This window comes from Pleurodeles waltl, chromosome 10 (assembly GCF_031143425.1).
Source record: "Pleurodeles waltl isolate 20211129_DDA chromosome 10, aPleWal1.hap1.20221129, whole genome shotgun sequence".
Classification (NCBI taxonomy): domain Eukaryota; kingdom Metazoa; phylum Chordata; class Amphibia; order Caudata; family Salamandridae; genus Pleurodeles; species Pleurodeles waltl.
The window spans coordinates 15,438,440-15,449,814 of record NC_090449.1 but is presented as its reverse complement, the minus strand read 5'-3'; the positions used below and the strand labels follow the sequence as shown (position 1 = coordinate 15,449,814).

Sequence of the window (11,375 nt, the reverse complement as noted above, 5' to 3'; positions counted from 1 at the left end):
TTTTAGTTAACGAACAAAGATGGCTATCTTCTTACGGATGAGCAAACTAAGATTTTTTTTCTTTTTTTAAACCTAAAGTGCTGCTTATTGCTTTGTGGGGTGCATCAACCTCCAAAATTAACCATTTGCAATGCAACAGGTCTCGGGTTGGCTCGTGTTAGAGCGATTAGTGTTGTAAACTCCTAACCGGACTTTTCTTGCCATAAACTAGTAATGAAAAGTGAAACAGTTTCACATATGCGAGCCGATGGTCGCCTTGAGCGTGAAAAAGACAGAAAAGGAAGCAGAAGTTCGCTCACAGTGAAACGTATCAAAAGAGCAATTATCCACGTAACAGGGTCAATGTCATGCAAAGCGCTCGACCGCTGCACAGCGAGATCGTGATGCGCATGAAATGAAAAGATAAAGTAGTCCAGAAACCATGCAGAAAACACAGAGCCTTGTATGTTTTCAGTAGTTTAGCCCTCCGAGCGCACCAGTAAATACCAGAAAATGATTGACGTATGCATGCCTTTCACAAATGGAATCAATCGATTTTCAAAAGGAAAGCCCGTGAACAAATAAATGACAAGCGTGACCATATGCGTGGTTAGAAGCTCAGAGAGATTACAACAGGGATGGAGTGCTTGCACGCAACCCCCCCAAAAATATATATTTTTCTCAAAAAAAAAAACACACTAAGAGGTCCATGGAGGAGCGGGTGGGCGAAGCAACAGGAAATGGGTGGGAAAGATGGAAATTAAATAAAACTAACGGCGGCTAGCGTGGGGGGGGGGGGGGGGGGGATGAAGCACACATGAAAGGGAGAAACGGAGGTTGGGGTTGAAACACATTGGTGAGGAAAGCAACGCAGAGCGCAGTACATAAGTGGATACAGCCATTTTCCTCAGCTCCTTTACCAGCTTCACGCCTGCAGTCCTGATGACTGGTCTAACTAACCCCCCCCCCAACAACACCACCACCTCCACATTTGAAGCCAGCCGTGCATCAGATCCTGATCCACCCGACTTGTAAGGATCTGTACCACCTTCAACTGTCAGAATATTTCAGATTAAAAAAAAAGTGCATAGTAACATGTGTAATGGGCATTCGATGCACCACTTTTTTCGAAGTCTTGCTGTTCAATCTACTCCAAGTCAATACTACTGTAACAAGCCACAGAAACTTACAGGAAACGTCAACCAGGGAGGATTAAAAGTTCCCATGTGCAAGAACAAAGCAGCCCGAGCTACTCGGTAGGGTTACTGTAACCAAGGGTATCGGACACGAGTTGGGCACGCTGGATTTAACAAAAAACGCACTGATCCAGGTCAAGGGACAGATTATGTACAAAACTTTATTTTAATAAAATAAGACCTATTTTACATCGGGTTGGCATTTAGTTCGCAGGAGATCACGTCGCCAGTGAACGGATGAGCCTGAGGCAGCGCCCGGCTCCGCTCTAGGCCTGGATGTTGCTTTTGGCGCAGAAGGCCGTGTAGTACACAAGAAGACCGATGACCCCAGCCAAGACCTCAGTGGCCACCCAAGGCCCGTTCCACGCACCCTAGAAAAGAGACAGCAGTTGAGAATAAATTGTGTTAATAGCTCCTCTCAGCCCCCCAGTTAGCTTTTTATGTGGAAAAAAACTAGAAAAAAAAAAACACTTGACAGCAATAGGCTAATGCTCAAAATTCCACATTCACAGGGATTCAAATAAGGGAGCCACCGCAAACTCAATTTTCCTTAAATACTGCAGAAATGTTAAGACGTCTCTCACCAAGTATACGCGGTTTGGCATACTACTGTACTTCATGGGGCTAATCCCATGTACGGAAGGAGCTCAGTTTACCCCAGCATCCTGCAAGCACAAGTCTGCATCTTGCTCAGATTTCGAGGTTTCCTGCCATTTAATGATGCAGCAATCTGAACTAACCTTTATGACTGGGGAATGATATGTGCAGCAAGTCCTGTCAGACAGTTTCGGTTTGTACTGGTTGTAGCTAAACAAAGCTTTCTGAACTATCAAGACCACCTGGTTAGGTTTCTGCAATATCCTGTGTCCCCACCCCCTGCATGTCTGGGCTGGTGTCTGGAATACTGAGAGATCACCGAATGTTGTGTTGTCTGCAGTAGAAGCCAAGAGGTGGCACACTTGGGAGGATGACCCCCCCGAGAGGACCATGTTGCTGTGCCCTAGGGATCATTATGACTAATAACTCGCCGAGCAGCCCCAGGCTCTAGTACGAAGGCCCTCCCCTCTGACAGAGGAACTCTGCCATCTCCTGAGCTTGTCAACCAAAAGTCCACACCCACATACAAGGAGTAGTCTGGGATGAGGACAACCAAGGATTTTGCAAACTTCAAATGTTTACTAGTGTCAAGGATGACATGCTACCTCGCAGTAGTTATGTTTTTTCCATCATTTTTGCATGGTGCACACAGGAAAGTTTAGTTCTGAACCCTGGTCCTAATGCTGGCGCAGACCTGAAGCATCACACCACAAGCCTGCCCCTCAGACAGACATTTCTATTAGAAGAGATTCAAGCAGTGATCTCCCGGTAAGGGTTGTACTGCCCACATCAGTGGCAGGCCTGTGGAGGGCAGACCAGACAATGGTTGGGGAAGTAGATTATTCTAGCATGATGTATATATTATGGGGGACTCACTGAAGGAGACCACCATAAGTCTAACATGCCTTTGTGACTCCCCTCCCCTAGATTTCAGGACAGTCTCGGGCACACAATGAAACTCAAAGATAAGACAGCTGTTGATGTGAACAACCGCATATACAAAGCATCTGAAGCTCCTTCTTGAAAGGGCCCTACCCCAGGATATTCCTCAGAGGCCAGGCTAAATACAACCAACATATCACGAAGCAGAGCATCATTAGCGCCTTACCCTGTGGTCGACATTAACTGTGAAAAGCGGCTTGATGGAAGTCAAGTCCTCGTTGTTCCTCTGGGCCTAGAAGTCAGGAGTGACAAGTTAGTTCACATGTGTGGTGTTTCTTCTCCCACAACACAATTCCCTAAGAGTTATAGCAATAGATAGCCCACAGTTTATAGCAGGGGTCTCCAACCTTTTCTGTAACAAGAGCTACTTCTGTTCAATGAAAATCAACTATTAATATTAGTGTTGTAATAGTGAGAACATCAGACAAAATACAACACTGGCCACCAGTGGTCACCAGCAGTAATGTAAAAAAGGCTTTTGGTTTAGAACGCACCACATCCACAGCTTCAGTGCCCCTGGCACCAAGGAAAGTAGTAATACATCTCCACTGCTGCATGATTTATCACTCACATCAACTTTAAACATTTTTTAACAACTCAACCATTTTTCTCCAAACACCAGCTTATGAGTTCAGAAAATACACGTGTCTCAAGTTTTTTTTTTGGCATACATATATCAATTTAACAAAGTTAAAGTTTCTAATCTATTAGGCTGGTCTGCACACAGGAAAGCTACTTATAGGTATCCTGAGAGCCACCAGTAGCTCACGAGCTACTCACTGGAAAAGTCTGGTTTATGCCATGAAACTAGACCTGCAACATGCCAGTGTCAAGTGAGCTGGGAGAGGCATTCTCTGCTAAATTCATCTTAGACCCACAATGCATGTAGCTTTACCACCCGTCAGAGGACCATACTGTTACACTCCCAATAGAGGTCCATACCCAAGACGCTTGGTTTATTAAGCAGCAGGACCTCACCACTCTGCCAGCCAAAAGAAGGTCAAAGTGCACAGGTGGGTGCTAACAAGGAACAGGTTCACATTGACGGACGGCAAACAAAGCCACCCACTCCTACTAAGCACCCCCAAAGTAAGACTCAAGAGCCCAGTCCCAACTTAGCGCCTCCAGAACCTGTGCTGCCCTCGTCAGTGACAGGCATGTGAAGAAAGCAGGCCTGACAATGGTTTGGGACAGAGTTACTCTGGCATGGGGTACACTATGGGAGGCCCATGGAGGAGCCTACCATAAATCTGCCATGCCTTTATTAGCAATTCCACCAGTGGAGCAACCTCGGCCCAGCATTAAAATACGCGAGCGCAGAAGGCCACCCCCCAGGGCACCCGCTTTTCACACACCTTTCTCAGGAGGCTGTACGACTCCTCGTCAAAGAACTTCACTTCATAGGTACCAGATCGAGCATTTTTGTGCTCCGTACTCCAAGAGACCTGGAAAAAAAAAAAAAAAAACACTTAGTCCAGTGGTTCACAAACTGATCCGGGGGCTCAGGGGGTCTGCATAGCCTCCTTAGAGGGTCTATAGCCGCTTAGAAAATACTAACAGATAAAAAGTGTATATATAAGAGGTTAAATGTCCAATTGAACATTTTAAAATGTACTGTAAATGTCAAGGCATGCGAAATTGGATCCTCAGATTGATTCGTGGGGGCATTGCAGGTGCATCAAACAGAATATGATGTGGGATGTGTGGCTTCAACTGGATTTAGAAAAGCTCCAACCTTCCTCTTAAATTGTTTATTTTTATATTTTGTTTGCATATTTAATAAAAATGCATCATCATTTGTGTAACGCAACGGTGGTTTCTATATTTTTTGTGTATTGTTTTGCTGTTCAAATCAGACAGTGTTTAGGCCGGAGTTCCCAGCTTCCGGTAATGGTAAAGTGGGCGGTCCTCAGATTCCAGCAGTGATAAAGTGGGGAGGAGGGGGGTCCACAGAAGTCAAAAGGTTGGAAATGACTAAATTGGCCCATTCAGACCATTAGCAGATTAACTCAATCATGTGTTCATCTGAACAGCCAGTGCTCTCTGCAAATGATCACCTTCGCGTAGCAGGCATTTCGCGCAGTGTGCGGCCCACTTCAGTGGCAGGCCTGTGGACAGCAGGCCCGACAATGGTTAGGAGCAGTGATGTACTGTAGCATGGGGTACACCAAGAGGCTCACTGGAAAGAGCTCCCCATGTGTCATCCATGCTGCCCTGCAAAGCACACCACGCTGCAGAAGACGACCATATCCAGGAGATCCCAGGCACCAACACTGTTACGCCATGCACCCCAAGGCCCACCCTAAGCAACAGCAACCTGCACAAGAACACCACAACCAGGAGATCCCAGGCACCAGCACTGCGTTACGCCGTGCACCCCAAGGTCCACCCTAAGCAATGGCAACCTGCACAAGAACACCACAACCAGAAGATCCCAGGCACCCCCAAGGCCCACGCTAAGCAATGGCAACCTGCACAAGACCACCACAACCAGGAGATCCCAGGCACCAGCGCTGCGTTACGCCGTGCACCCCAAGGTCCACCCTAAGCAATGGCAACCTGCACAAGAACACCACAACCAGAAGATCCCAGGCACCCCCAAGGCCCACGCTAAGCAATGCAACCTGCACAAGACCACCACAACCAGGAGATCCCGGGCACCAGCGCTTCGTTATGCCGTGCACCCCAAGGTCCACCCTTAGCAATGGCAACCTGCACAAGAACACCACAACCAGAAGATCCCAGGCACCAGCACTGCGTTATGCTGGACACCACAGAATTTATTACTAACATTCACACCTAGAGAACAGCACTCCGTCACACCCAAACTGCATACAAAGTGCTTAGAGGGATTCCCACACCTTTGGCCAAATCAGCATCCTACATGTAACCAATATCCTCTAAGTCCCCAGCCTAAGAAACTAGCTCAGATTACAGCTTCTCTCCAAATCTTTTCCCTACCCAACTTCACTGCAAGTAACTGTGTGCATGTTACTCTCCAAGCAAATTACAGTCATACTTCACCTCCCTTACGATGGTCCCAAGCAGCTCACTATCTTCTCAATTACCACTGGCCAAGCTCAATTGCACCTAACAGTCTGCCATTCAGGACCCCATCTAACACTTCCATATCGAATGATGAGCCTTGTCAAGATTTCATAGAATAACCAACAAGTGTGTGTTGTTTTGGGACAAGAGAATTTATAAAAAAAAAAAAAAAAACACAAAGAAGAGCAGGGCATTACATGTGAAGACCATTGTTCTAGGTTAGTGGTACAGCCTGTGGTCATCCCAGCAGACCCTTCCATAGAGCAAACTAATCTTCCTCCAGGAACCTGGTAAACAGACTTAAAGCTGCTGGAGTTCTGTTTTTACGTCGAACCTAAGCAGTGCGCACGCACCATCTCTGTACATGCTGTAATCTTCAGTGTCGTAAAATCCTAACTACTCCCACCATTCAATGTTTTTTTTTTTTTAACTTTCATGACTGGAGCTTTTCCTTGACAGCTGGGAGTAGTTTGTGTTTTAAGGACCTGGGTTATAATATTCTAGCAGGTGTGCTAGACTTTAAAATGTGTAATGCATCATGTCGGGACAGACTATATGGTTACACTGCAATGCTTTCATGTGGTTATGCCCTCTAAGGGTCGACTATATGGTTACATTGCCATGCTTACGTAATGCTATTTTTATTGTGCTGCCCTCTAGGAGATGCTTTGACTATTACAGTCTAATGCCAAGTGTATGAAGAAATGCAGTTTATTTCTGATGGGTGGGTAAGTATTTATAAGGTCCTAAAGGGGAGACCTAATGGCTATGTTATTACTGCTAGCCAAGCAACATTGTTTTGTGATTCTGGGCCTTTCCTTTAGTCAGTTCAGCCTGTCTTATAAGCACGCCTTCTCTGCTCATAGAACAAGTTGAAACCACTTAAATTCCAGAAAATATGTTGCAAGGTCAAACCATTTGCACTCTCCAGATTATGGGTTTTGTTTCTACAGCTAGTTCAGCTTGTACTGTCAGCAAGGCAGCCCTGCTCAGGAGGGCAAGCTGAGCTGGCTGAAGTGCACAATTTTCTTAAATGTTTAAAATTGCAAGTACATAGAAGAATTTTGCAGCATTTGAGGGCAATTTTAAATCGTGATGAGGCATATCCAGTTGCTAGACATATACATGAAGTACATGGAGGTAAAGTAGAGGAAATAACAGCGTTATTGATGGAGTAAAGAAAGACGTTCGGGGAGGAGATGGAGAAAAACATTGAAGAAAATTGGAATCCAAATATATATTGGCATTTGATACCAAAGAAAATAACGGGCTGAATAGCAGTGAAGAGATGTATAGTCACTTATATTGAAGAAAAAATAAAACTGAAGACCAATTTATTTAAGGATTGAGGAGAATACTTGTCTTCTCTTTATATGTGCATACATATATTAAGAAAACAAGTGTTTATAAAGATGCTAGCCTCTTACAGATGAATCAACAGTATTCATATTATCATTGAAGTATAATTTTGATGAATTTTGAAAATGACTGTTAATTGAGTAGTGTTAGTTGCGATCATGGATTATTGGCGAGGGATAGTATAATACATTTTACAATTATTGAGGAATTGACACTTGAAAAGTAAATGTATTTTATTATTATGCAGGTGAAGTATTCAATTGTTATTTATTTGAAACATGTAGTGAATATTTGTGACTAAAACAGTTCTTGCACGATATATGATATATGGTAATTGAGCACATTGTGATTGGAGTATATAAACTGAGCCAAAATGGCGGCTCAAAGGTCGAGGAAGGCAGCAACGCCGAAACGCGTCCCTGTAGGTGAATAAATATGATTGAACTCGTTATGGCCGTGGAGTGCTGCCTTTTTCCTTAACTACGGAAGAGAAGTGTGTAATATATATATATATAATACATATTTTGCTGGCTGTTGACATGCACTGTATGAAATGCATCAGTTTTCATTTAAGTTGTGCCGTGTTACAATTTAAAGCAATACATAGAAAATGCACTGTTTTGGCAGGAAAGCTGAGTTCGATCACTACAGATGTCTGTGTGTAAGGGTGTGGGACGTCCAACGACTAGGATACTGGTTGGTGTACTAAAAATGTAACAGACAGGAAAGAATATGCTACACAATTACAAAAAGAAAAAGCACAGGATATACAGGGATAAGATAAGCTGCTCCAAATAGTGCAAATATATTTGAAATAAAGCAATTTCTAGTTACATTTTGAAAATGGGTGCCCCCACAACCCACACCCTGTCTGCCTGGGGATGCCCTCAAGCACACCGCCTTTGACAGCCCCCGCCCCCCCACTCCCCATCCTCCCCCCTTCCTACCTGGTAGCGCCCCACATCCTGCCCTCGTGTGACTGGAAACTGCTTGCCACCGACATCGGCATAGAGAGCAACATTCTGAAAAGAAGACGTTCCTTATTACATCAGACACCATAGCAGTTGAAAGAAATCAGAGCATAAGTCACTTTGAAAAGATTGTGCAGAAGAGGCAGCTGAGGTGCCAAGGAAGAAATGTGCTGTCCGCCTCAGTGCCAGGCACGATGAAAGCACAGGGCCGGCAATGGTTGGGGACAGGCCTCACTCTAGCATGGGGTACACTATGTGCAGGCTCACAGGCAGGAACCAGCCATAAATCTACCATGCTTCGGCATCCCCCTCGGGCCTGGAGGGGAGTCGCCATGCTTGCAGTACTGACGTCACTGTTAGACCTCGTGAGAGAAAACAAGGCAACTCAAACCTCTCGGGTGGCGAGCTGAAGACAACGCGTGGGTGAACATACTACGGGTGCGTATGCAATGTACTATACAAACAGCTGCCACGTGGCACTTCCCTTCTTCATGAGCTTGTTTACTGACAACTGCCTATTTTAATAGCAGTAGTGGGCGGCTTTTGCGTGGGTCTGTTTGGTGGAAGTGTTTGTAAGATGAGCGGTTTGCATGTACAACACTGAGATTGTCAAAATGTCTTTGTCCACAAGCTTGTATTTAACTATTCCTTATCAAAGGCATTTGCTTTAACATTCCTAAGATTGCAGTATTTTACAATTTTTCACCTTTTTGGAGTGGTTGTGGTTCACGATCCTGTACCAGGGGTGGGGTAGGGACTCTGTAACAAGCAAACGCTAGGGTAGTAACATTATGTGCTCCATTACTACAAAATCACCCACAGGCCTGGCAGTAAGGAGATAATATGCTAAGAATAGTGGGGTACTTCAGTCATATACACAGACATGGGGGTCCTCTATATTATATAGGCAGGATCCACCATTCGCTTCATCCTTCCACCCTCTGAAAGATATTTTTAACCGACCCCCCCCCCCCCCAAAAAAAAAAATTATACAATTACAGAAAGTCTCTAAAAGCAGTCAGACTGTTAGCATCTGAGCTTTGACTAGGAAGGAGCTGAATCTAGGGCTTATGAAGTGCTTTACAACTAACCATTTAACAACAGTAGTACTCGCAGGCGATGCCAGCGGAAGGGTCGGCCCTCATACCTGTGCCCCGTTGGTGCAGGTGAGCGAGATCTCCACAATGAAGACCGTCTCCGAAGAGATGACCGCATCGTTCGTTGTGTAGTAGGAGGGGACGATCACTGGCTCGGTGCAGGTTTCAGCTACAGCAGCAGAGGGGGAGGAAAGCATTAGGTGTGGGTCAAGAGAGCAGAAGTGCCCGAGGCCTGCACCCAATAACCCCACCCCAGCATCACCTGGGCCCATGACCACCCAGCAGTATTAAAGACTGGAATGTACTGTTGAAACATTGTGTCTATTAATGGGGGGGGGGGGGGCGTTACAGAACTGAAACTGCTTTAATAGTGGATGCATGCCCAAAGGGCAGGTGCCTCTATGGCAGTGGTTCCCAATCTTTTGACTGCTGGGGACCCCCACTTTAATATTACTGGACCCCAGAGACCCCAACTGAATCTTTACTAGAATAGGGGGACCCTTCACTGAGTCATTACTGAAAGCTGTGGACTAATCGTTTAATATTATTTAATTTTCTAAGCAGTCTTGGACACCCTGAGGAGGCTTCGTGGACCCCCAGGGGTCCCCGGACCACAGGTTGGGAACCACTGCTCTAAGGCACATAAAGCTAGGCTACAGTGACCCACGAATAGCTCCCCAGACAAGAAGCCCAAGGAATAGTTGACCCAGGAAGAGCCGTGCCTAGAACAATGTATGACTGGCTGCTCCACTTCAGGTTATTCTTAGCCAATGCACTGGGGGCCTGCAAAGGACCCCCACAAGTTAACTTGCTCTCTTAGGATCTATGCACCCGTTCCTACTACTCAAGATAACGTGACTCACCCTGCGGGCCGACTGGCCTCACCAGGATTGGTGACTTTTCAACCACAGCAGATGTCAGCGGGGAGCGTTTAACCCTCTAGGCCTCCTTGCCCCCCTAAATACCGCGAGGCCCATGTATCGGCGTTACGAAGACCCCGTCACATACCCACCCGTGCAGCTGGTCAGTAGCAGCAGCACCGCCGCCAGAGCCCCCAGGAGCCTCACCGCGCCCGCCATGTCCGACCAGCAGAAGAGTCTGTGCTAGAGAGAGCCAGCTCAGCGGGCCGCGCGCCTGGCATGCCGGGAGGGGGCTCTGATTGGGCACCCCTGGCCGTCGATCACCCGACACCACGCTCTAATTGGACTAAAGTGCCGAAGGCGGTCCCACGAACAAAACTCCACCGGGGCCGACGTCTATTGGACAAGCCTCCCAGGAGGAGGCGGGCGTGTGACACGTTCGTATCGTTCTCACATTGGAAGAGGATCCCGGAAGTTGACGTAGGGGGCTACGCCAGGTCTGACTTTCATTGGTGGAGAGATGGACTAACAACCCTACCGGGGCCATCTCGTAGTGGACCAGGCTCTGCAAAGGATCCGTCAATCACAGTTTTCACAGTTCTAGATAGTAAATCCAACCGCCTCCCCATCCAACAAGTGTCCTCCCCCCTCATGCTTGGGCTGCGCAGGCCTTTTACTGGTGCACGTAAATATTACCTCATCAAGCGCCTTTGGAAAACTCTTCCATTTACACATCTGTATTTTTAAGGTGTATCGGCACTTCGCGCATTAGAAATGCATCATTGTTTTCTTTTGATGCGTGTTTTCCGTGGAAAATAGTACATTCGTTTTGTCTGGTGTTGCAGTACCAAAGAGTGTTCATAGCACAATGTGCGACAGAAGGGTGGGTGATTCAAGTGCTGGATTATAGCTCCCTGCCAGCAAGCCCCAGCCATGACCAGACACCTGATTCCACTGCCATCCCTTTGAGCTTGTCCACCAGTCTACTCTGCAAACATATCCCCATTCAGAATCGTTTGCATTGAGATAAGGCAGCGCGTTCCATTATCTGCCTCGCGCGCTTATCTCGCAGCGGCACCTGCACAGCGCGAGGGTGAGGAATACATTGACGCTCTCCAGAGAAGATGCATCTTTGACTACATCAGAGGGAAAAAACAGCAAAGATGAAAAAGATAAGGGAGATATACTCTCTAGCGCCATGGCTCACTCTGCAGATCTCCACATATTTACCATTTATTTAATTGTTATTAGCCTATCCGGCCTTAACAATAATCACACAATAGATATCAATCCCTCGAACTCAATAAAAATCACATTAAATAAAAC

The 11,375-nt window shown here is 46.3% G+C and overlaps 1 protein-coding gene and 1 non-coding gene across 2 annotated transcripts; both read right to left on the bottom strand.

Annotated features, from left to right (window-relative positions):
- Positions 1-1,318: 1,318 nt before the first annotated feature.
- Positions 1,319-10,353, bottom strand: SSR4 (signal sequence receptor subunit 4). The gene is made up of 6 exons (XM_069209425.1): positions 10,202-10,353; positions 9,240-9,358; positions 8,069-8,143; positions 4,070-4,159; positions 2,881-2,946; positions 1,319-1,546 (listed from the first exon to the last, which is right to left on the bottom strand). The coding sequence occupies exons 1-6, from the start codon at positions 10,266-10,268 to the stop codon at positions 1,442-1,444; spliced, it is 522 nt and encodes a 173-aa protein (XP_069065526.1). The 5' UTR covers positions 10,269-10,353; the 3' UTR covers positions 1,319-1,441.
- On the bottom strand, positions 3,844-3,973 carry LOC138262512 (small nucleolar RNA SNORA42/SNORA80 family). The gene has a single exon (XR_011199240.1). It is a non-coding gene; the product is annotated as a small nucleolar RNA SNORA42/SNORA80 family (small nucleolar RNA).
- Positions 10,354-11,375: the final 1,022 nt, after the last annotated feature.